Genomic DNA, 27,254 nt, shown 5'->3' on the forward strand with positions numbered 1-27,254 from the left:
CTGTCCCCCATCCCTACTACCCAGCACACGCCTTAGAGATATTTGGAAATGTATGAGAGTGCTTTTAACCAGAAGGTACTAAGGATGTTAAACTCCAGAATGAGTAGGACAGTCCTGTACGATATAAGAACTGCCTCACCCAAAGTTCCATAGCCTCCCAAACATACATGAAGAAAGGAAGGTGAAGAAAAGTCGAGGAATCTCCCTAAAGTCCTGATTAACTAATGGTAGAATCCAGATCAAAATTTAATTTTGATTCTCCCTGATTGCATGCATGTGTATACAATCAGTTCAGATCAGTTGCTCAGTCATGTCCAACTCTTTGCGACCCCATGAATCACAGCATGCCAGGCCTCCCTGTCCATCACCAACTCCCGGAGTTTATCCAAACTCATGTCCATCGAGTCGGTGATGCCATCCAGCCATCTCATCCTCTGTCATCCCTTCTCCTCCTGCCCCAATCCCTCCCAGCATCAGGGTCTTTAACAATGAGTCAACTCTTCACATAAGGTGGCCAAAGTACTGGAGTTTCAGCTTCAGCATCAGTCCTTCCAATGAACATCCAGACTGATCTCCTTGCAGTCCAAGGGACTCTCAAGAGTCTTCTCCAAGACCACAGTTCAAAAGCATCAATTCTTCAGTGCTCAGCTTTCTTCACAATCCAACTCTCACATCCATACATGACCACTGGAAAAACCACAGCCTTGACTAGATGGACCTTTTGTGACAAAGTAATGTCTCTGCTTTTTAATATGCTATCTAGGTTGGTCATAACTTTCCACCCAAGGAATAAGCGTCTTTTAATTTCATGGCTGCAATCACCATCTGCAGTGATTTTGGAGCCCAGAAAAATAAAGTCAACCACTGTTTCCACTGTTTCCCCATCTATTTCCCATGAAGTGATGGGACCAGATGCCATGATCTTCATTTTCTGAACGTTGAGCTTTAAGCCAACTTTTTCCACTCTCCTCTTTCACTTTCATCAAGGGGCTTTTTAGTTCCTCTTCACTTTCTCCCATAAGTGTGGTGTCATCTGCATATCTGAGGTTATTGATATTTCTCCAAGCAATCTAGATTCCAGCTTGTGCTTCTTCCAGCCCAGCATTTTTCATGATATACTCTGCATAGAAGTTAAATAAGCAGGGTGACAATTTACAGCCTTGACATACTCCTTTTCCCATTTGGAACCAGTCTGTTGTTCCATGTCCAGTTCTAACTGTTGCTTCCTGACCTGCATACAGGTTTCTCAAGAGGCAGGTCAGGTGTCTGGTATTCCCATCTCTTTCAGAATTTTCCACAGTTGATTGTGATCCACAGTCAAAGGCTTTGGCATAGTCAATAAAACAAAAGTAGATGTTTTTCTAGAACTCTCTTGATTTTTTGATGATCCAGCAGATGTTGGCAATTTGATCCCTGGTTCCTCTGCCTTTTCTAACCAGCTTGAACATCTGGAAGTTCACGGTTCATGTATTGCTGAAGCCTGGCTTGGAGAATTTTGAGCATTACTTTACTAGCGTGTGAGATGAGTGTAATTGTGTGGTAGTTTGAGCATTCTTTGGCATTGCCTTTCTTTGGGATTGGAATGAAAACTGACCTTTTCCAGTCCTGTGGCCACTGCTGAGTTTTCCAAATTTGCTGGCATATTGAGTGCAACACTTTCACAGCATCATCTTTAAGGATTTGGAATAGCTCAACTGGAATTCCATCACCTCCACTAGCTTTGTTCGTAGTGATGCTTTCTAAGGCCCACTTGACTTCACATTCCACGATATCTGGCTCTAGGTCAGTGATCACACCATCATGATTACCTGGGTCGTGAAGATCTTTTTTGTACAGTTCTTCTGTGTCTTCTTGCCATCTCTTCTTAACATCTTCTGCTTCTGTTAGGTCCATACCATTTCTGTCCTTTATCGAGCCCATCTTTGCATGAAATGTTCCCTTGGTATCTCTAATTTTCTTGAAGAGATCTCTAGTCTTTCCCATTCTGTTGTTTTCCTCTATTTCTTTGCATTGATCGCTGAGGAAGTCTTTCTTTTCTCTTCTTGCTATTCTTTGGAACTCTGCATTCAGATGCTTATTTTATCTTTCCTGTTCTCCTTTGCTTTTCGCTTCTCTTCTTTTCACAGCTATTTGTAAGGCCTTCTCAGACATCCATTTTGCTTTTTTGCATTTCTTTTTCTTGGGGATGGTCTTGATCCCTGTCTCCTGTATATGTCGCGAACCTCCATCCATTACAGTTCCGTGAAGAAGACATTATTTTCACATAAGAATGGAGGTTGCTATTCTGTTTCCGCTGTGCTAATATTTAGGCAGACGTGAATTCCAACAGAGAATGAGTAAGTGAAGAGAAGAATCCATCAGATGTAAACCATATTTCATACTTTTCCTAAATAAGGGCATTGCTTGCAGAAACAACAGCACTGTTAATACGACAGCTCGTGCCGCTGGGTCACTGCCCATTGAGAAACCCTCAGACCGATTACGCCTTGTTCTTTTTCTTAATCCAACTACCTCGAAGTGCTTGCCCTGGATTTACCTTAGAATAATCTGATTTACTACTCACTGTCGTCCTCGCCTAAGCAGAGTCATCTGGAAAGAATGTGTCCCTTTCCACAGTAACGTATCTAGATCAAGCTTTCAGAAAGAGATCCGTTCCAAATGATGCACTCTGGGTTACATGGTTATGCCCAGCAGAGCTGGACTCTGACCCACTCCACTGACTGATTTAAAAGTCCTCCAGGGACTTCCCTGGAGGTCCAATGGTTAAGACTTTGCCATCCAGTGCAGGGAGTGCAGGTTCAAACCCTGATCCAGGAACTAAGATCCCACAGGCCTCAGGGACGAAAAAACCAAAGCATAAAAGAGAAATAATATTGTAACAAATTCATTTTCAATGAAGACTTTTAAAACATAGTCCACATTAAAAACAAAAAGTAAAAATCTTCCAATAACCATTATGTTTCTAGATGTCTTATGCACTCAGTCATGTCTGACTCTTTAAGACCCCATGGACAGCAGCCCACCAGGCTCCTCTGTCCATGGGATTTCCCAGGTAAGAAAACTGGAGTGGGTTGCCATTCCCTTCTCCAGGGGGATCTTCCCAACCCAGGGATTGAACCCAGTTCTCCCACATTGCAAACAAATCCGTTACCATCTGAACCACCAGGGAAGCCCAAATGTCTTGTAGCCCCTCATTTTTAACTCTTTGAATTAAAAAAAAAAAAAATTGTAGAATTTTGTTTCTAAACCAGATATTTATTCCTTAAAATACAAAGAAGCTTTATCTTGTTTTGAGAAGTTCAGTGAAAGAAATACTATGTCCACATCTAGACGAAAATGTCTCCTGAGGTTTACCCTTGATTTGAAGCCTATGTATTGAATAATTCCTCCTCTGATAATACTGTGCAATCAGCTCAGGTCTGAGTGTCATAATGGAACCAGCTTGGCCAAGACAGAGAAGCCCACAATTATCCCTCACTAGCCAACCTTGGCTTGGAATAAAAAAATTTTTTTATTTCCCAGGCCACTTAGTAAAACACAGTTTATCTCTGGCTTCACTTTTGTGTGAAGAGCAGAATTCAAATTCAGATTGTCTCAGAACTAAGCCAGACTCTTACATTAAAACCTACAACTAGTTAAGGCTAGGTTTTATCTGACACAGAAACAAAATGAGGGAAACCTGGTTTCTGATGCCTCTCCTCTGCAGCCAATCTAGAAGGATCAGAAAAACAAATAGAAATTGTCCTGGTGAATCCTCTTCACATATTGGTGAAGGAAGCAAGAAAACAGGTTCGCCAGAACAACCATCACTTGTAGCAAATTATAATGACAATTATAAGGAGATACTCCATTCAGGGTCACAACCAATTTTGAGTAGAACCTCCCTCCAAAAACCGATTTAAAATTTAGCAACTGTCTAGCTTTTGGAGTCTGCCCGTATGCATTCATATCGACCTCCAGTACTGATCTTGGGTATGTTTTTTTAAATTTTGTGCCTCAGTTTCCTAATCTATCAACTGGGAATCATCGTCCATACATCACAGGGTTGACTGTAAGAAAAAACGAATTCTGCTCCATGGTTAGATTAATGTCAGCCTATGAAACACTCCTGCAGCCCAGCTACCATGGACTGATGGGGTTTCTTCTCCATTGGACTTTCTGGAACGGTGCTTCTCCCACGTGTCAAAGAGAAAGATGCCATTCATATTCTACTATCAGACTTTCTCCAACTGCAGGAAGCAGGCTACCTGAGCTGCTGTTTGAGAAGCTAGTGATATACAGGTTCAAAATATTCTTTTATTGTCTTTGGTTTCATTTCCCCCACAGGGAACAGATGTGTGACCTTGGTTTCTCTAGCCCATGTCTACTGGTTTCTCACAGTGAGTAGCTCTTGGGAAACTCCAGAGACTAGATCCACCATGGAAGAGAATTAGGTAAAAGTCCTTTGGATCCGGGTCTCCGTACCATTCACCCCGGCTAAATTTCTTTCTTTTCCAATAAAGCACACTTTTTGTTAGGCAGCTCTCCCCACCCCTGCTGGTACATAACCATGCCCTGGAAGAATCTGCTTTGTATAGGATGACTATAAAGTCATGACAGAGCCTTTGAAAATGCTATAAACTCCATCTTTAACTTGTCAACAGAATCAGAGTCAAACGGAGTTTATTTTCCAAAGGGTTGAGAGGGCATGATTGTTTGAACTTCTGCCGCTATGTTCTCAAACTGTCCTGAAAAGGATGATTGAGAGCGCTGGGCCCTGACAACGTTAGGAAGGGGATGTCTCCACTTCAAGCGCAGTCAGTTAACCTGTTACAACACTATTTTATAGTGACGCTTGGAGACAAATAATATTACACGGAGGCAGCACAGGCCAGGGTGCAGAGAGCACGCGTCCATTCAGGAATCCTGACGTTAACATTTTCCCTCTGAAGGCACACAGGGTCAACTCTTCTGGTGGGGACAAAGGCATCTCTTGGAATCCTTAAACCACAAAGGCTGCCAGCAGTCCCTCTTACTGTTTAGTCCTGAAGACTCTTTCTTTCCTGTCTCATTAATGGGACAGTGACTGTAAACCTAAGCCTCTCCTCACTCCCCCAGGGGAGGGAGTAATAGCAGGAGTAAAAGGCGGTCATTCAGCTATCTGCTGAACGAAGGCATGAAATGGCTCTCACGATGGAAGTTTAAAAGAACGTAGATACTGGGCAATGGTTTTTATTTAAAGTCTCTGACTCTGGGAAGATTTTTTTTAATTCAAGGATAACTGCTTTACAATGTGGTGTTGATTTCTGCCATACAAAATCATGAGTCAGTTGTAAGTATATATACGTTCCATCCTTACTGAACCTCCGTCTCACCCGTGAAAGTCATCACAGAGCCCTGGGTTGAACTCCACGTGTTATTCAGCCACTTCCCACTAGCTATCTGATTTACATATGGTAATATATGTTTCCATGCTACTGTCTCGGTTCAGCCCACCCTCAATATATAAACAGACCGTCTCCTTCCCCCACTGTGTCCAGAAGTCTGTTCTCTAGGCCTGCGTGTCTGAGAAGATCTTAACGTGATCTGGAGCAACCTGCACATAGTCTTTTGACAGTCCACATCGGCTTGAGGGCAGTCTGTGACATTAGCCTCATGTCTGTTGCTCCTCCACGGGACACCGGAGGAACCTCAGAATTTTGATGGTTAACTTATTTGAGGAATCAACAAAGAGGTTCTGCCTTAACCAACTACTTGGTATTTGTGCAAAACCTTATAGCTGTCACAGCAAAAACTTCAGGGAGTAAAGAGGGAGCCTAAAGAAATGTAAGAGATAAATTGTGCTGCTGCTGCTGCTAAGTCACTTCAGTCGTGTCCGACTCTGTGTGGCCCCATAGACGGCAGCCGACCAGGCTCCACCGTCCCTGGGATTCTCCAGACAAGAACACTGGAGTGGGTTGCCATTTCCTTCTCCAGTGCATGAAAGTGAAAAGTGAAAGTGAAGTCACTCAGTCATGTCCAACTCTTTGCAACCCCATGGACTGCAGCCTACCAGACTCCTCCGTCCATGGGATTTTCCAGGCAAGAGTACTGGAGTGGGGTGCCATCGCCTTCTCCGTAAATTGTGCTAGGCCAAGGTAAATGATTCCTAGGGTGTGTGATTCATCTCTGTAAAGCCCAGATCATGAGCTTAAATCAGCAAATCTGCCAATGAAGAAAAAGGAAAGCTAAACAATAAAACTAACAGAAGAAATCACAACCCTGTCCCTAGCCATAGTGTATATTTCTAAACCAGCCAGTCTAGAAAATATATACAGCTGGTCACACAGTGTATCTGATGAAAAGGCAAGGGTGTTTATGTTCAAATTCCTATCAATTACAACTGGAAAATAATAGTGTAAATCTCCTTTCCTAGTGATGGCAAATTGAGGGCATCACTTTCATTAAGGCCACACACGTGTTCATACAGCTTGTGCAAATCACAAAACCCAGAATTAAACTACAAAGGAGTGCATTTCTAAATGCTTATTAATTCCGAATCCAATGTATCACGAATAGATGACTTGGTCCTTTAAAGATAAAAGGGTTACTAGTTTTTACTAGTGTTGAGCCTAAAGTTTCAAGAGTGATGTCAGTTCTTTAAGGCAAAGAATAATCACACTAATTACATACTAATTTTCTAATTACTGCACGAAAGAAACCAACACCCTCTTGCACATATTAGGTGCATGCCAGGAAAAATAAAGACAGTGGATATATGTGAGTTTGTGTTATTAAGGTACTTTCTAAACTCTGAGATACGTTGAATGATGAATAGTGTGCAATATAAACAGTCTTGGAATTACAGAAACCAAGTATTTCTATGTCTATGTAGAAATGCCTATGAAGAGTAAGTCCTACTTGTGAGGTAGGCGGGCAAAGAGAATGCATTTAACACACTTTTCTTTCAGGTTCACGGACAGTGCATGTTAAGTCATCTGAGCACCCATCTTAACTTTTTGTATATGCTTCAAGGATCGCTGTGCAAAGTTTACTTTGAGTCTTTATTAGTGACTGGTGCAGAAGCAAATAGGTGGGGTGGGGGGAGAATAGTAGTAATATATACAAACCCTACAACTGAAAAATAGGCAGTTGCCTAAACGTTCCAAAACCATTTCGAAAGACTTCCATTTAAAGATCAGATACAGCCCACAACGGGCCTCCGAGAATATTTTTACAGCCCTGTTTCTGCTCTCTAGTTTATCAGCAATGAACAGCCCTCACCCCAACAGGATCCAGTGGACTGTCCCATACTGTGTGTGTATAACCAAATTTAGGATAATCTTAATGAAGTGAAACACCAAGAAGAGTCAAAAATATGTACCTCCAAGTTATGTACTTTTCAGCTGCACATCAGGAAAAAGTCTTTAGAAAGTAAAGGTTTCATTACATTTAAAGATTAAACATTTTTAAAAAGTCGATGGTATGTCCTCAACTTTATAGAGGATAAAAATGAGTTCAGCTGTTGTTTTTTTTAACCAATAAGTTACTTATTTGGTCCCCAAAGTCACTTATTAACATGACAACAGATAAATCGATCTGTGGGTGGGAAATGTGTTCTGATGAATACAACAAAAATAAAGAAATTAAAAGAAGAAGGTAGCATTTGCTCCTTAAACTGGTTTTTAAAAAACCTCGAGCCCAGACCATCAAATGCCTTGCAGGCTCTTTCCAACCAAGAATCTAGGGCTTAAGCAAGAGTTAGTTGAAAAGAATGTAAACAGTGAAGTCCAAACTTCGGAAGTTCACCGAAAAGTACTTCCTGTGCTGCACAGGGAGCCAAAATAAAGTGAGTCAAAGCGGATCTCATCTCTGAGCGACGGGAATCAACACACTTCCTCCTCTAGAAAGCGGCAGCTCAAGGGCGCTTACCGGGATCTGACAAGGCAGAGTCCAGATTTCTCCCTCTCTAAAAGGCCCATCTAGACACAAAAGTCTAGACACAAAACTCGGAAGAATCTCACTGGCTGCTACAAAAATTCCTATGGAATTGATGGGGTGGGTGGAGGGGTGGGGCGGTATCTCTGGTTTTAAACAGACTGGACTGGAACCGGAAATGGAGAAAGCCATGTGCATAGTTAGCTTAACAGAATAAAAACGTGAGATGAGAGTGTGCTTGCTGGGCTCACAGTATTTTGGAGGCTTTTTATTCTTTTAATTGGCAGGGAATTGCTTTACAATGTTGCGTTTCTGCTGTACAACAACATGAAAGAGCCCTATGGATACATATATACATCCCCTCCCTCTTGAGCCTCCTTCTCTGGATACTTTAAGGACAACACTATTCCTTTGTTTCCCTAAAACACCCCAAGGATTGATGAATCAACTTACCATTAACAATACTATAAAACAAATAAATGTTTAGAAGGACTCTGAACTCAGTATAATTTGGGATTCCACAGAAACTACTTTTAAATCAAACTGCGGAAAAGGGGACTTATGGAATTAAAACCAGTTCTTTTTGACAGTAATCACCAATTATCAGAATTTTTATCATTTATTGAGTACTAGTGGCTTTAAAAATACCTATATCATTTAACTTGATGCCCTAACCTTTTGTGATAGGTACTGTCAGTATTAACAGAAGGAAAATTTAGGTGCAGAAAACCTCGATTTAGTAAGTGGCAGAATCTGGATTTGAGCCAGGTCAGCCTGCTTGACACCTTTATTACACTGCCTTTGTCCAGAAAGCCCTTCAGACAGGCTAAGTGGTTATCAAGAAGACATACTTTCTGTTCTCCTCTCAGCCACAGTTTAGAGATTGAGTACCTTTTCACAGGTATACTTAGTGTTATGCACAAATACAAAAAAACCACCCACCTAAATCAAATATGCAATATACTTTTAACATCAGTGAATTAAAATTCATTCTCAGGGATATGTTAAGTATGTTTTTAGAATTTGGTGAACACCCCCCACAGATAAGCTAAGAAAATATAGCAATGGTTGGCAAAAATCAACTTCTTACTGTGAACTTTTCTAAGAGTTTGCTCCATTTGTCATTGATAGAGCATTCTAAGCTGTGTAAAACAGACAGATTCTCTTTTATAATCCAGTTGTTCACTTTTTTCATTGAGGTCTATCTATGACCTGTAACCCAGGATGGGCTTTTCCCGCCTTCTGTTCAGTTTTCCTTTATTGGCAACGTTATACCGGCTTTCTAAATGAATGCTAAAATTCTATGAAAAAGCAATACTGTAACAAATCCATTTGCCATCATATCAAAAAGAATAAAATACCTAAGAATAAACCTATGCAAGAAAGCAAAAAGACCTATACTCAGAAAACTGTAAGATACTGATGAAAGAAATCAAAGATATACAGATGAAGAGATATACCAAGTTCTTGGACTGGAAGAATCAATACTGTGAAAATGCCTATGCTATCCATATACAAACTGGGTATGAACAGGTACATTCACTATGGAGAACAGTATGCAGGTTCCTTAAAAAACTAAGAATAGAGATACCACATGCTCCAGCAATCCCATTCCTGGCATATATCCAAAGAAAACCATTAATTTAAAAAGATACATGTACCCCAATGCTCACTGCAGTGCTATTTACAATAGCCAGAACACGGAAGTAACCTGTAAGTCCATCAATGGAGGAATGGATAAACATGTGGTACATATATCCAATGGAGTATTACTCAGCCTTTAGAAAAAACAAAATAACGCCACTTGAACTTAGTGTCATGCTGAGTGAAGTCAAAGACAAATCTCAAGACAAATATATGATGTTGCTTAAATGTGGAACCTAAAAAAATATGCTACTAGTGAGCCTATCTGCAAAACAGAAACAGTCACAGATGCAAAAACAAGCTTCTAGCTACCAAGGGGGAAGTTCACACTGGGAATTTTCTACCCGACTGTATTTCCCAGGGAAATTATTTGGATCTTTTCATTTAAAAACAGTCTTTCAAATCAACTTGCCACAATGCCTAGAAAACCAAAACATACATCCTTTTATGCAATGTCAAGGTTACTTGAGGTATGTCTTAATTTTTCCAAACTGTTTTTTATTGAAACTTATCACTACATTTTTAGAAGAGAAATTTTAATCAATAAATTTCATGGTTTATGTTTCTACAGATCTTAGCATTTTAAGGCAGATTTTATTACTTTTAACATTCTAAATTAGTCAGTTTGATGTTCACTAGAATTATTTCATTCCTTATCCTCTTATTCCCATGTTTATAATGCATTCGATGTATGTTTCACATTCTAGAAATACTTACTCTATCTCCTCCTATTTTTAGGTACAAAACAATCCTTGACTACTTGTGCTTCTCTCATTTTTTAAAATGTTTCCATGTAGTAATAATTAACGTCTATTGAAGCAGCAAGAAAAGTTTGTATTTAATCATAAAGAAATACTGTATATATATGAAAGGAAATGAGAGTAGAGTAATTTACAAATGTCCTGTCAAAATAACCTATTTCCCATTAAGTCCTACCCCTCCCCACCCCCAGGCTTAAAAATGTTCTAATGCATTTTAATTATAGAGGAAGGCATAGAGTTTCAGCTTTGAGGACCAAAACTTCAAATGGTCAGAAACATTAAGCCATTGTCATTATGATGATTTGATCATTCACTAAGAAGTAGAAGAGTGATTTTACAGCAAAGACTTCCCTGATGGCTCAAATGGTAAAGAATCTGCCTGCAGTACAAGAGACCTGGGTTTTAATTCTGGGTTGGGAAGATCCCCTGGAGAAGGAAATGGCAACCCACTCCAGTATTCTTGCCTGGAGAAATCCCAGGGACAGAGGAGCCTGGCGGGCTATAATCCACAGGGTCACAGAGTCAGACATGACTGAGGAGCTAACACTTTTTCACTTCACTGGGATTTAAAGCCCCAAAATACGCTGCACTGCAGAATAATCAGGAATGTATATGGCCTAGAGTGTCAAGATCATTGGTTCTAAAACTAGCTTGGCTTCCTGACCAAAAAGAATCCTAGCCAATAAATCATTCGTTGCACTACAGGATCTGCAAACACTAACGATATTTTCTACTTTCATTTACAACAGGGGCAAAGAGCTTCTCAGCATTTCTGAAATACCTGAAGAACCATGGAGAAAGGGCAAGCAAGGTCAATACAAGATAGCCTTTTAAAGAGAGTCGAGATAAGTTTTAACATGTAGATCCTCAGGGGAAAAATAAGGCTAGAATGTGAAGCCTGAGGGCGGTTTCACACAGCCATGTAATATCTCATGAACTATTTCACTTAGAGAAAAGCCGGGCAGAGTTGAGATTTCCACACATAAGTGTCGCTGGACTAAACAGGGGTTTATGCACAAGACCCTGGGCTTCCATCTGCCTCTTCCCTTGGGGAACTGGTGATGCAAACTCTTCCAGATACTTTTCCTTCTTCACACGTCCTTAGAATGTCTTTTACTAGCATCCCAATTCCCACTTTCCTACGAAAATGCTTAATAGACTTCAATAACCTCCTTTTCTTCAAAGACTGGGAATTCAGCAAATTCCTCACATTCATCTTCAATTGCTCTTTCAGAACAACTTTAATTTCTATGTTGCAGTATCCTTAGCAAGGTTCTGCAACAATCCAAAACTACAAGAAAGAGCAGACCGCAGCCCCCTTCTCCCACACACATGAAAAAAAGGGGCCTATTTCAAATTTCTGTGAGGAGGGTAGCCTAATTAAGCTGTTTGCCAAGCCCCGAAGTGCACACAGTTGCTGAGAAAAAGAGGAGGATCAGTCATCAAGGAAGAAAGGGCACAGGCAGCCCCCAACTCAGTGAGGTCAAATGGCTGCTTCTAAACTGCAAGTCAAGAGTAAGCAGTTATCAACAGATTTAACAGATAAACACTAGATCAGATGCATGATCTCATCTGGCAGCCCTGCACAGTTCCCAGCTGGGATCACAGTAAATGGGCCTCATCAACCGCTCTGGGCAACAGGCTAAAAGAAATTCACGGAGAAATTTTTAGACCTGATAAGAAACATATTGACAGGGTGCCTGGTGAACGGGGAGCTGAGACAGGCCATCTGGATGCTTGTGCACGTGAAAGGTTTTGTTTAGTGGAAACAATTCACTGAACTCGCAAGCTGTACAAATATTAAGATCAAAAGTCCTGACTCATACAAACTGTCAGCAAACCCTGTGATACAGGATGCAGAGACTGTCATCCAAACTTCTGTTTCTGTGTGGCCAGTACCTGTCTCAAGTTCCCCTGCTATCACTCGGTGCTCAACAGTTTGTACATCTTTTCATTGAGAAAACAGATTCAGGTAATGGGTTCAGAGAGACATTACTTTGCCAACAAAGGTCCGTCTAGTCAAGGCTATGGTTTTTCCAGTAGTCATGTATGGATGTGAGAGATGAACTATAAAGTTGGACTATAAAGAAAGTTGAGCGCCAAAGAGTTTATGTTTTTGAACTGTGGTGTTGGAGAAGACTCTTTAGAGTCCCTTGGACAGCAAGGAGATCCAGCCAGTCCATTCTAAAGGGAATCAGTCCTGAATATTCACTGGAAGGACTGATGCTGAAGCTGAAACTCCAATACTTTGGCCACCTGATGTGAAGAACTGACTCACTGGAAAAGACCCTGATGCTGGGAAAGATTGAAGGTGGGAGGAGAAGGGGACAAAAGAGGATGAAATGGTTGGATGGCATCACTGACTCAATGGAGAATGAGTTTGAGTAAACTCCGGGAGTTGATGATGGACAGGGTGGCCTGGCATGCTGCAGTCCGTGGGGTTGCAAAGAGTCGGACATGACTGAGTGACTGAACTGAACTGAATGGGTTCACACTGAGAACATCTGCTTCCCAGGTGATGCAGTGCTAAAGAATGTGTCTACAACGCAAGAGACTGGGGTTCAATCCCTGGGTCTGGAAGATCCCCTGGAGCAGGAAATGGCAATCCATTCCAGTATTCTTGCCTGGGGAAAGAGCTACCACTGAGGAAGCATGCAAGTATTTTTCCTCGATTTCCCTAACACTTTTGGAAGTAATATCCCTATTTCACAAGTGAGAAACCTGGTATAGGAATAATGAATGAATTATATGCAAGTGTTTAAAAACTCAGTAGTTGGAGAGCTCAAGCTATTCAACTAAATTTAAGTTATGCACAAGGCCAGGATCACTGTGATGCAAGTAACTGTAATGCTTACTTTAATGCCAAGAATTTATGGAGATAAAGAAAACTAAGTTTTCCTGATTATATCAGTTTTTTACACATGGGACACTACCAAGTACCTTTTCAGCATGCTTTCTTACAAACTACCAAAGATTTTTCTAAAAATTCTTTTTACCACACAGTCGAATAAATGTCCTCAGTAAACAATAAATAATTTAATACTATATATCCTCAAGTCCTCTTCATTTTCTTCTTAATAAGATAACAGCTACATTTTCCCTGTTCAAAATCAAGTTGCTTTTTTCTCTTTAATCCAAGGTCTACTGAGACCTTCAGAAAACACCTTTTCTCCATGTGTGGCATATTGTATATGAGAGAATACAAAATCTTAGTCTTATCTTATTAAATGAATCATCTAAGGGTTGGCTCTTCCCTTCTTTTATGAACAGGTAAACAATTATAGGCTTCCCTGATGGCTCAAACAGTAAAGAACCTGCCTGCAGTGCAGGAGACCTGGCTTCGATCCCTGGGCCAGGAAGATCCCCTGGAGAAGGGAATGGCAACCCACTCCAGTATTCTTGCCTAGGAAATCCCATGGACAGAGGAGCCTGGTAGGCTAAGTCCATGGTGTGTCAAGGGTCAGACACGACTGAGCAACTACCCATTTCACTTCTCCACTTTAAACTACTTAAGGGTAACACAGTTCCATTACTTTTAACTGACATCACAAAAATCTTACTAATCCCCGTTAAAAGAAACAATAGCTTAAGTCATATGGGGTTCCAAGAGAAATCAAATCTCCAACTGCAATGATCAACTCTACTACTGAAATTAGTCAAAAAGTATTTATCAAAAAAACCAACGACCACTTCACACTTAGTAGGATGGCTGTTATTTAAAGAACTAGTGACAATAGTGAAAACTGGAATTCCCAGACATTGCCAGTGGAATATAAAACGGTACTGCCAATATGAAAAAGTTTGGACGTCTCTCAGAAAGCTAAAAATATTAATATCATATGACTCAGCAATTCCACTTCTAGGTATATGCCCAAAGGAACTGAAAACTAAGGACCCACATATTTGTAACCCTCTGTTCATTGAAACATTATTCTCAATGGCCAACAAGTGGAAACAACTGTCCATCAACAGATGAACAGATAAATGTGGAATATACATCCAATGGAATACTATTCAGCCGTAAAATGGAACGATGTTCTGGTATCTGCTACAACATGGAATAATCATGAAAACATCATGCTAATTGAAAGAAGGCAGACGCAAAATGACAAGTATTCCAGTTAATAGGCCAGTTAAGAGATACAGAACAGATGACAGGTTACCAGGGGTCAGAGGAAGGGAGTAACAGGGAGGTACTGCTTAATGGTTGCAAAGTTTGTGTTTGGGATGATGAAAAGACACAAATAGTGGGGCTAGCTGCATAACATGGTAAATGTATTAAATGTACACTTAAAAAACATTAACATTTCAAATTGGTATAGATGTTTTATATACTTCAAAACTATAACATACCAAAAATCACTGAGTTGTACCTCAAGAAAGCTACTTTAAAAAGAATCCAATAGACTTGAGGGCACAGTAATAATTAGAGATCACTTAGGTCCGTGAGATTAGATTGGACAGTAAAGCAAATTATTGTGACATCCCAAGCAAGGTTCAGCTGTGAAGGCAATTTGTAATGATGTTCATGGTTACACCGCATCACACTTCTCAAGTTCTGATAAATTTATAATGAAGCCTAGGCCACTGACAACTGTTTAAAATGAGGTGAGAAGGGGTATCCAACAAGATGGCACATGTCCTCAACAGGCCACATACAACTTTTTAAAGTACTCTATATGAGTGAATCTCAAACACCAACGTAAGACAATGCCTGCCATGGAAATGGACATAAAACAGAAACCGCTGACAGGTCTGTGTATTTTAAGTGTTAACTTCCAATCCTTCTTGTTTATGAAACACAATTCCAGCTACACAGCAATGGCAATATTAGGGTTTCCAGTTGGCAGCAGTAGCCAGAGATGGTTTATTCCACCTCTGCTCAGGGTCCTTACCTCCAGGCCAGTCTTGTTTCCTGTGTTTCTTCATATTTTTACTAAATTAAGACTGTCAATATGGCTGCACTTGATTTACATTCCAAAATTAAAAACAAATCTGAAAAATAACTAGACAGTTTGGATTATCAGCTCCCTCTTCCATTAGCATGGAAAATGGAGAAAGTTTAGCACAGCAATTATAAATGTGAGCAGAGGTAAAGGACAGGTTAGATATTCTGCTGTCGGGTTAAAGAATGGATGGGGTTTCCAGTCATGTGGATTAATGAGATAACAGATAACCTGAAGGCAAGTCTGGGTTTGGGCTATTTTTTAGCCTAACTTGAATGTTTTTACAGTAAAACCAAAATATACTATATTTACTTTAGAAGATTTGACTAACTCCCCGAAAAAAGTTCAGTGTTACCACTTAATTCAGTCTGGGCATGTTTTTCCATAAAATTATCAAACTAGCTAAAGCATAGTCCAAAACTGGAAAAAAAAAAAAAAAAAAAATGGATTTAAAAATCACTTCAAGTCATTTGGGTAAAAAAGACTTAGTACTCATAACTGAAACAGACAGTAACCAAGACAGACAAACAACAAGAAAAGACGCTCTAAACATGGACAAGTGGTTTATAATACTGTGAACAAACCTACAAAGAGGGACTTACTGGAATGAGGCTTACGTTTCTCAATCGTGGAAAACAAGACATTACAACATGGAACCTTCCCCCAAAGGAATGCGAAGGAAAGATTTTAAGGGAAGCTTGGACGAATGACATAGGAGAAAATTTTGTAATGGTTACGAGCGCCGTATGTTTTTAATTCACCAATTAGAAAAGATGATGGTGAAAAAGATCACACTAGGTCGGGTCACAGAGATGTGTCAGTTTCATGATTAAGTATGTTGTCCTGAACGGGCCCATGTTCTCTGTAAAGAGAAGAAAGAAACCCTGCTCCACGGTCCTGCACCAAACTTTACCGTGGGCATCTGTCCTGGACAAAGAGACTTAAATCATTTGTCATTGCCACCAGGAAAAATGAAGCCACATTCCACGGACTAAGCAAACACCAAGATGTTGTAGGAAGCAGACAGAACTAAGACACGGGAGGCTTCCTACTAGTTATAGCTGTAAACCCACCCTTCCTGGCTGGGCCATCCATCCTCTCTGGTCTCAGCTCTCTGAACAGGACAGTTTCTAAGGTACCAAAAACTGTAATACAATACTTTTTATAAAAGTTAAAAATATCGAGAAACAGATCAACCAGCATTTTAATAGATGCTCTAAATCCACAAGTCAACCTCTTAGCAGAGAAAGCTCAGGTTTAAAACTCCACCAGTAAATATTCAAATACGGATGTGAGAGTTGGACCATAAAAAAGGCTCAGTGCAGAAGAATTGATGATTTCAAACTGTGGTGCTGGAGAAGACTCTTGAGAGTCCCTTGGACGGCAAGGATATTGAACCAGCTGCAAGACACTGATGCTGGGAAAGACTGAAGGCGGGAGGAGACGGGGATGACAGAGGATGAGATGGTTGGATGGCACCACCGACTCAATGGACATGAGTTTGAGTAAACTCCGGGAGTTGGTGATGGACAGGGAAGCCTGGCATGCTGCAGTCTATGAGGTCACAAAGAGACGGACATGACTGAGCGACTGAACTGAACCCTCGGCACTGAGAAAAAATGAAATGATGCTTGCTATACTTTTACTAAGGCAAAAAACAATTTGCGACTATGATCATTTAAACATCTAAAAAATAAACTCTTGTTAGAAAAAAAAAATCAACCCACTATAAAAACCTTACAGTTTTTCAGACAGTCAGTAACATGTTTCTACAGAGAGGAGAGATAAAATGAGGAGAAGGAAAGCCCACTTTGTGAACAAGCTTCAACTGCTGTTATTTCCTTTGTAAGACAATGAAAAAAAAAAACAACCTGGATAAAGAAGATGTGGTATGTCCATGCAACGGAATATTACTCAGCTACAAAAAGAATGCAACAATGCCATTTGCAGCAACATGGATGGACCTAGAGATTATCATATTAAGTGAAGTAAAGCAGAAAGAGAAAGACGAATACCATATGGTATCACTTTCCTGTGGAATCTGAAACACAACACAAATGAACTTAACTGCGAAACAGAATCAGACTCAGAAACTAGACTTGTGGTTGCCAAGGTGAGGGGCAAGGGGGAAGGAATGGATTGGGAATTCGGGATTAGCAGATGCAAACTATTATATATAGACTGAATAAACAACACAGACCTACTGTATAGCACAGGGAACTATATTCAGTATCTTGTGCTAAGCCATAATGGAAAAAAAATGTACATGTATGTATAACAATCACAGAGCTATACAGCAGAAATTAAGAGAACATTGTAAATCAACTACACATAAATAAATTCTTAAATTTAAAAAAAATTTTAAATTAAAAAAGAAAGATGCCACCTGGCTAGAATGAAAGGAAACACTGCCTAAATAGAAATCCATTTTAAGTTTAAAATTTGGTTACACTGAAAAGATTCTGACTGTATCTGTATAATGTAAAATTCACAAAACCATTTTTCTATCAAAATTTTTAGTTATACACTGTGCCTCAGCATGTACAACTGAAGAAAATAATTACATTTTGTTCTGTGGGAGAGGAACAGAGGAAGCAGTTATTCTGACCAGGAAGTCCCTAGTCCAAATCCAGAAAATCCTAAAACTCTCTGGACTTCCTGGATTCTCAGATGTGCCTGTACACTTTCACGGAAAACCAACAAAATGAGTAAACTGTTCTTCTGAGTGCACGTGTTTTCCAAAGCTGAAAACCCTTTCAAGACTGTGTCACGACGACACCCATATGCCAAGTAAACAGTCTCCCTCGGAAGCTCTTTCCCTTGGGTCTCCAAGTCACGAGGAAGGGTCCCTCCTGCAGCCCCCCTCACCACAGGGTCCCTGGGCCTCCAGGCACCGAGAAACAGCTGGGAGGACACCTGCAGGACCCACAGCCGCAAGTTCACATATGCCGACCCTCCGAGAAGTATTCCAACACTCCTGGCAGCTGTACTCACACCTCATTCATAGCCGCTTAAGTCAACTGTCTGGAGAAAGACAGAGCCAGGCTCTTCACTGAGACGCCTCACCTGGATCAGGCCTTGGCACCCAGAACTAAATTCTGCTTTCTACCATCTTCTCTCAGGTTGATTCCCCTTAAACTGCCTTTTTTTTTTTTAAACATACCAAAGGGAGGGAAAAAAATCTTACTAAATTAAAGCTGGTAAAAAGTCTTAAAAATATGGCAAACAAAATGCTTACAAACCAAAGACAGGTTATCTCTACTCAATTGTAGTTGCCTGTCCTTTATTATCAGAGAAGGCAATGGTACCCCACTCCAGGACTCTTGCCTGGCAAATCCTATGGACGGAGGAGCCTGGTAGGCTGCAGTCCATGGGGTCGCTAGGAGTTGGACACGACTGAGCAACCTCACTTTCACTTTTCACTTTCGTGCATTGGAGAAGGAAATCCTTTATTATACACCACAATGCTGAATGTCTACTGGGGAAGCAGTATATGCAAATTTTAAATCAATCAGAATAAAGACTACAACCTTTTTTTAAAGTCACATACCTTTTAAAAAAATATTTTTAGCGAGCCCTGACTAGGGATGGAGCTCGTGCCTGCTGCATTGGGAACACAGAGTCTTCACCAATGGACAGTTAGGGAAGCCCTTAAAAGCCACATAAGTTAGAAACCTCATGTGTTAAGGAAAGCCAAGATTTTGATCTATTCTTGACTTGGGCTTAGCCACTGAGAATATAATGGGGGCTGAAGTAAACTGCATACCACCATGGGATGTGATTGGGCTGAATTAAAATAAAATCCCCAGCATCAGGTATCTTGAGCATTACAGTAAGGGCTAGAGACGAGCAAAGTGTTATTTAATAGTCTGCACATCTAACCACAATTTTAGGCAAAATCTCTTTATGCAGCTAATTAGAGTCTGTTCCTCTTAGATCAAGTAGTCACATCCCTTCCATTTGCTTTCCTGTCCAAAGAGACTCTATTACTTTCCCTTCACCTCATAAGGAAACCCCCGAAGATGAACATCATTCGTACTTACATTCAAAGCATTCTTGGCAGCTTCTGCTTCTGAGCGACTGTCAAAACTGACAAAACCTACGGGCTAAGGAAAGAAAGAGAAATATGAAGAAAAAAATATCAGGGGATGTCTCTGTTTCTGGGTCAAAGGTGACATCAAACCAAAGAGCTCAGATAAAGAAATGACCGCAGGCAATGGGTAGAAATCAGAAAGCCAGTCCAGAAGAATCATGACTCAGTGGCTTAGCCAAATTTCTAACATGGATCAAAGGGATGGTGAGGATGGTTCTTCAAGGGACAGCTGGAGATTTAGAGAATCATTTTAAAAAAAAGTCTAGAAGGGGCTGGAAGGTGAGCAGCAGTGAACCAGGGAACAGAGGAAAACTTGGGTGGAGAGGCTCTACTGTCCTACATCGAACTCACTGTACCTCAGCATCTTCATCGTTTAAAATGCAAAGAGAACCGAATCACCTTTTGGTACACTGTAAGTGCAAGGAATATAATGACACAGTGATAAAAGCCCTGTAGTCTCACTGCACGATCAAAATTATATAATGAACATTTTAATCTCAAATCCCAAGGGATATTTTTTAAAAGTTCTGGGTTTAATTAGGTGTGCAAACCATATTGTTCCAACTCAAGAGAGGGCTCCTAATTGCTTTGGACTCAGTATCTTTGAGTCCAGAAGGATGGTTGCAACACAGCTTATTCCTGATGAACCAGAGAATACCGTATTGAGACGAAAAGTGACCCAAAGTGAGACGCCGGTTGCTCAGGGTTAAAAAAAGCACACAGCTAAAAAATTTCAAGGCACTTGAGACTGCTATCAGGGTCACTGATTCCTACCTCCATTCTGCACCTGTGCCTTTTATGCACCATTCTAGACTTAAGACTCTGCATGTGGTTATTAAGGGTTTGAGAGAGAGCCTGATTCTTTACCATCAACTCCTCATACTGACTGTGAATGAAAAGTCTGACTATTTAACTGTATTAAAAACAAAACAAAACAAACAAACAAAAAAAAAACAGGAAAGAATTGGCAGTAAAAGTGAATCTGGACAATAATTTCTTTTGAAGATACAGATCAATCCTAATATAACCATGCTGGAGGCATTATATTCGCCTTCCTTGAGGCTAGTCTCAGACACTCTAGCTGGAGGCTTTGGAATTAGGAATCATTTTCTTCTGCTAATTCCTAACTGATCTCACCCTTAATTTTAGAGCAATAAAAAAAATTAAATCTTAATGGAAATATAAAACAAAACGATGTTGAGCCCTTGTGACATTCCTGAAGAAAGTCAATCAAAACTTATTCTAGAAGTGATCATTTATGTGCAAGTTTGAAATGCTTACCTGCTTAGATGTGAGCTTTATAAGAGAACCCTCGTAACCCTGAAAATAAAGAACAGGATTTAGACCACAAAAAAATATGCCAGGAAAAGAAGCAACTGTAATACCATCTTGCTCAAGTGACAATGAGTCCTTTATGACCACTAACTCTTCCTACAAATGTCTGTTAACTATAAAACAAGTTTTATACACACACACACGATATATATGCCTTAATATATATATATGTGCTGTATGCTTAGTCGTGTCTGATTCTTTGCAACCCCCTGGACTGTAGCCCGACAGGCTTCTCTGTCCACGGAATTTTCCAGGCAAGAGTATTGGAGTGGGTTGCCATTTCCTACTCCTGGGGATCTTCCCAACCCAAGGATAGAGCCCAAGTCTCCTGCATCTCCTGCACTGTCAGGTGGATCTTTACCGCTGAGCCACCTGGGAAGCCCATCAGTTCAGTTCAGTTGTTCAGTCGTGTCCGACTTTTCGAGACCCCAAGAATCACAGCATGCCAGGCCTCCCTGTCCATCACCAACTCCCGGAGTTCACTCAGACTCACGTCCATCGAAGTCAGTGATGCCATCCAGACATGTAATCTTCTGTCGTCTCCTTCTCCTCCTGCCCCCAATCCCTCCCAGCATCAGAGTCTTTTCCAATGAGTCAACTCTTCGCATGAGGTGGCCAAAGTACTGGAGTTTCAGCTTTAGCATCATTCCTTCCAAAGAAATCCCAAGGCTGATCTCCTTCAGAATGGCCTGGTTGGATCTCCTTGCAGCCCAAAGGAAGCCCATACTTGGGCCTAAAAGGGATCAAGCCCTGAAACTCACTCTTAAGTTTCTTTTCTATGTTCTTATGAAGTTGGGAAACAGTAGGAAAACGGTATCTATGTCAACAGCAAGTCTTTTTCATTTTATATATAGGATAAAAGCCACTCCACTCCAGTATTCTCCCATGGAAATTCCATGGACAGAGGAGCCTGGCGGGCCACAGTCCATGGGGTGGCAAAGAGCTGGACGCAATCAAGCGACTGCGCACACAGCACAGGAGAAGAAAGGCGGGTAAGAGTATGTGATGACTTGTTCACACTGAAAAATATATTGGCTATAAAACAACAACAAAACACTGATATGTACTTAGTAGAACCTGTCAATGAAAATTTCAAAATTGCCTGGAAAAGTTAAACAGGCAGTAATGCTAAATTCTGTTATTTTGCTTATTTATTGCAGCCATCTGTTTTCATGCTGTTATTAGGATTGGGAGATGCAAACATTCCCTGTTGGATTTTACTCCAGCTCATCTTCAAGGAAGATGGAAACACTCCCTTTCACTCCCTTTCTGATCCCTCCTGGTTCCCCAGGATGAAGATAACAAAGTCTGCTTATTTCTGAAAGTAATCAAAGGCAGGTGGCTTGCACTGATAGATGACACAGGAGAAGGGAAAAAAAAAAAAAAAAAACAAAAACACCACTTGACATGACTGACCACAGCACATATTGGTCCAGACAAAGATTTGCAAACGAGGGTCAGCCACCAGGGACTTTAATTAAAAAAGGGTTGTAGGAATGTACCAGGGTCCTGACTTTCGCTTTGGGGTTTCTGGGCAGCATGTTTCAATTGATTCACCCTCCTATCTTCCCAGCAGAGAACTACGTTACCAATTAGCTACTGTAAACATTTTACCTCAAAGGCCTTGAGCTCTTCTGGCCCTAGAGGTCATGATTCACAGCCCTGCCTCTTGCTTTTTTAAGGTGCTCTCGCTCTCTGAAAAACACGCAGGTTTAAACACCCCGAAGGCCTCAGAGGCAGAGGACAAATGGGTATTTCACTCAAGTAAAAGACCACTTGTAGGGATATACTGTCCTCTCAAGTCACAGAAATCAGAAGCTGCATCACACAGTAGCTCAGAATAGGAATGGCAGAGTCAAACTGCTCGGGTTTGATCCTGGCCCTGCCACTTATTATGTGTGTGAACTTGAGCAAAATGTATTCAACTGCTCCAAGTTTCATTTTCTTTCTTTAGTGGGGGAAAAAATGAGGCTAACCCACTTTAAAGGACTGTGATGAGAATTAAGTGACATAATTCCTAAGGGACTTACTACTAGGTCTCTCCATATGCACACAGAAACACGGCTGTTGTGTTCATTAAGAGGAATGGTTAGCTTAAAAAATCCTCATCCTACAAAACTGTAAAAACTGTAATCCTGCAGAAGAAATGGGAAATTCTGCCAAGTTGGCACTCTTCCCATAGCACCTTCTCTTTCTTCCCCACTTCCTCTAGCCAACCCCTCGGCTAACCTGTTTCCCTCTGTAACATCATCATTATCATTGCATTAAAAGGAGAGCTGTCTTATATTAACTAGCGCGAAGCTCCTGTAAAGCACAGGGAGCTCTGTGATGATCCAGAGGGATGTGACGGGAAGATGAGGTTCAAGAGGGAGGGGATATACGTATATATAATGTCGATTCTCAATGCTGTACAGTAGAAACTAACAACACTGTAAAGCAATTATATTCCAATTAAAAAAAAAAAACAGCAGAAAAACGGAGAGCTGTCAGAATGGAGTTATGTCCATTATCACCTGGTGCCTTTGGGGCACATAAACTAGACTGTTTTATCTCTATTGGTTTTCACTGGCCGCCCCCTCAACCCCCGTTCTTCTCTCCAACCCAGCTGTTTTCAGCTGTCACATTTACTCTCTCTCCCTAAGACGCTAGAACCTGTCCTGCCTCTGTGGCTCGGATCCTGCTTCCATCAGAATGGATCTTTAACCAGCAATCAAGATGGTCCATCACTCAGTCCTAAGTGTGGCCCTGGCCAGCGACTGCTGCTGACATGTCCTCAGCCGACGGGACCAGCTCAGACACAGGCCCTGAGTCTGCCCTGACTTGCAGGATCGCTCCTTGAGGGCCAAGGCCTCCAGCCCACACTGTGCCCAATCCCAGCTGTCTCTGACCCTCCAAAGGCTAACTTTCAAGGTTTCTCTGTGCACACGGTTATTTCAGCCTTAGTTCAATTCTCCTGTTAAATTTTCAATCCCAACAAAATTAACGATCTCTAAAGTAAATTTATCTTGATAATCACAATGGACACACAACTTGTATTAAATATTTCACCAGGTGGCACAGTGGTAAAGAATCTGCTGGGCAACATAGGAGACATAAGGGATGCAGGTTCGGTCCCTGGGTTTGGAAGAAGGAAGGGCAACCCACTCTGGTATTCTTGCCGGAAAGTTCCATGGACAGAGGAGCCTGGCGGGCTACAGTCCATAGGGTTGCGAAGAGTTAGACACAATGAGATACTGAGCACACACAAAGCACCAGGGAAGACGTCCCTCAACTCTTGCCAAGCAGTTCTTTAAAATTCTGTTCTACTGTTTCAGCAACGTTGGACATTTTGCCAACGAAAAAATAATGGTTTTAGGTTCCTTGTCAAGTTCATAAAAGCTTATTTAACCTATTATGTCTCCTAGGAATTGTATGAACAGCAGCATTTCAGCTAATAAGGAACTTCCTAGAGGTAGGGCTTGACTTACACTCCTGCGTTTGAGATATAAATACATGGTAAGTCACTGATCGTATCTGGAGTGATCTGTACTCAAAATACGCCCAATTGGCAGAGAATACACAGGGAGGAAACTGAGGCTGTTCTAAATTAGGATAGATTAGCTTCTCGAGATTAGCAGCTGGGAGGACAAAAGGCCGTTTCAGTATTTCCAAAGTGAGAATGTATATTATATTAGAACTGAGTTGTTAAATCTTCTTTGCTCACTAAGCACTTTAAAAAATAGGCGTTTCTCAAACATTTCATCTCCTTCTCCAGACAGACCCACTTTCTGTCTCCTTTTACGATTTCTAAAAGATAGAAAAGGTACCTTAAATGGTCTGAAAAGCAGATATAGCTCCCGAGGTTTGATGTCCAGAGGGAGACCGCTGACAAAGAGAGTCCGGACCTGGAAAATAAATATAAGAAGCAATCAAGGAGGGGGACAGTCATAGAACAGCTCACTTGAAATCCAAAAAAACATGTTTCTTCAGATATTCCACAACTCCTACCTAATTCATGCTCTTTTTATGACACAGTGACTAATGTTAAGATGCTCTTAAGCCAACTCTTAAACAGTTCTGTGTGAATTATCAGAGTGGATCACTTCTAGCCAATGTAAATTTACAAAGTGACCTCTCTTTTCCTTGCCATTGCCTGGTTCTAAGACTGTGAGGGGAAGAGAGGGTCCGAAATTAAAATGTTAGCTTAAGGGGGAAAAAAAAAGTGTCATGAGGACAGTAAATCTACCACCCCTCTGCTGTGAACAAAGGAATACAAATGTGGTTCAAAAACACAATTGAAAAAAAAATTTTTTTAACGTAAATTATTTTTAATTGCAGGATAATTGCTTTACAATATTGTGTTGGTTTCTGCCAAACATCAACATGAATCAGCCATAGTTATATGTATGTCCCCTCACTCTTGAACCTCTGGGAAAAAAAGTTTATATTTTTTTATTTTTAAAATTTCTTATCCTTGCCTTGTGGCATGTGGGACCTTAAGTTCCCTGACCAGGGAATCAAACCCAGGGCCCCTGCATTGGAGGTATGAAATTTTAACCACTGGACTGCCAGGGAAGTCCCAGAACAATTTTTGTTTCCTTCTGCTTGTCTTGTCATTGCTTCCTTCATCGGCATTAATAGTTACAGCAATTTTAGTAAGTGAAGAAGTTTATTAAACAACTGAAATGCATCTACGTATCAACAGTAGCCAAATGACTAGCCCTATATCTGTTCAGTTCCGGAAAAGCATGGCAGATGTGGCCAACCTATACATACCCATAAGGCCCAGGGTACAAAATATGTACTTAATGTGTGCCGAAACACAGAACGCAGGGGAAATTTCCAGCTGGGAGGATCAGAGTATGTTTACTCAGAGTATGCTGGTGTCTGCATGGAATGTCCTTCAAGAACAGGTAGGAATTTACCACATAGGTATATAAAGGCTGAAGTGGGGAAAAGCACAGGCAGAAAAAAAGCATCAACCAGTTAACGAAGAGGGGGATAGCAGAGTGCGTTCTGGGAGAAGGGCCAGCCTCAACTGAACGGGAAATGGGGGCTCAAACCACAGAGACAGCAAGTCATCAGCACAGGAATATGGTCTTAATTCAATTGGCAAGTGGTCCAAATATGGACCACAGCCTTGTCTAACTCAATGAAACTACGGCGTGCCGTGTAGGGCCACCCAAGACGGACGGGTCTTGGCGGAGAGTTCTGACAAAACGTGGTCCCCTGGAGAAGGGAATGGCAAACCACTTCAGTATTTTTGCCTTGAGAACCCCATGAATCGGCAAGTAGTCACCACTGAATTATCATCACCACAATTTGTTTCTACTTAGTGTGTTTTTAAAAACTTTATTTGAAACTTACTAAGACATACATATACACATTTTTACCTTTAAAAAAGTTTTGAAATAATTTTATTGGGGTATACTTGATTTACAATGTTGGGTTAGTTTCCGCTGTACATCAAAGTGAATCAGTTATATACATACATATATCCACTGCTTTTTAGATTCTTTTCTCATACAGGCCATTACCGAGTATTGAGTCGAGTTTCCTGTGCTATTATTGAGTCAGTTATCTATTAGTTATCTATTTTTTATTTTATCACTTCTTATAGTAGTGTGTATATGTCAATCCCGATCTCCCTATTTATCCTTCCCACCCCCTTTCCCTCTTGGTAACCATAGGTTTGTTTTCTATATCTGTGACTGTTTTATAAATAAGTTCATTTGTACCATTTTTTAGATTCTACATAAGTGATACACAATACTTGTCTTTCTCTGACTAAACTCAGTATGAAAAAGGTACATATATACAACGGAATATTACTCAGCCACGAAAAAAAGGAAGAAATAATGTCTGTTTTGCGAGCCTTTACTCCGTCCCCTACTCCCCTAGCTTTGAGATACGTCACTGCCATCAAATCACATAACTACAATTTCTTTTTCTGTGGTGAGAACATCCAAGATCTACTCTCAGTAACCTTCAAGTACACCTATAATACAGTACTGTGCATTAGATTCTCCAGAACTTATTCAATTTCTAACTGAAGTGTGTAACCTTAGACCAACATCTTCCCATTTTCCTCACCCTCCAGTTTCAGGTACTAACCATTCCATTCTGTTTTTATGAGTTCAACTTCACTTTCCCATTTTCTATTCCTCTTCTCTTCTCAAGCTGATATGACATGACTGAGTTCCTCATTAGAAATCAAGTTGCTGCTGCTGCTAAGTCGCTTCAGTCGTGCCCGACTCTGTGCGACCCCATAGACGGCAGCCCACCAGGCTCCTCTGTCCCTGGGATTCTCCAGGCAAGAATACTGGAGTGGTTTGCCATTTCCTTTTCCAATGCATGAATGTGAAAACTGAAAGTGAGTTACTACTCAAAGGAAAAAAAAACCAGTGCTTAGTTGTAAACCATGTACAACTATGGAAGATTTTTCCTCCGTGAGAAATAGGAGAATATTTTCTAGAATCTTAACACTTTCCATTGATTCTGGCTTGAAGAACCACAAAGCAGCAAGCAGGACCCTTTTGCTGATCCAGCAAAGTATATGGAAAAATGTCCTGCCGTTTACATGAAGGTGTATAATAAACA

At 40.8% G+C, this 27,254-nt stretch overlaps 1 protein-coding gene across 18 annotated transcripts in view; it reads right to left on the bottom strand.

Annotated features, from left to right (window-relative positions):
* RBPMS (RNA binding protein, mRNA processing factor) overlaps nucleotides 1-27,254 on the bottom strand; it is a 249,869-nt gene that overhangs the window by 94,466 nt on the left and 128,149 nt on the right. For all 18 annotated transcript variants that reach the window (XM_055567173.1, XM_055567170.1, XM_055567171.1 and 15 more), the window contains 3 exons: nucleotides 24,482-24,559; nucleotides 20,622-20,660; nucleotides 19,291-19,353 (listed from right to left, as the gene is read on the bottom strand). In XM_055567173.1, coding sequence (XP_055423148.1) covers nucleotides 19,291-19,353; nucleotides 20,622-20,660; nucleotides 24,482-24,559 — 180 coding nt within the window. The remainder of the gene's footprint in view (nucleotides 1-19,290; nucleotides 19,354-20,621; nucleotides 20,661-24,481; nucleotides 24,560-27,254) is intronic.

Source organism: Bubalus kerabau, chromosome 2, assembly GCF_029407905.1.
Source record: "Bubalus kerabau isolate K-KA32 ecotype Philippines breed swamp buffalo chromosome 2, PCC_UOA_SB_1v2, whole genome shotgun sequence".
In the NCBI taxonomy this organism is placed as follows: Eukaryota; Metazoa; Chordata; class Mammalia; order Artiodactyla; family Bovidae; genus Bubalus; species Bubalus kerabau.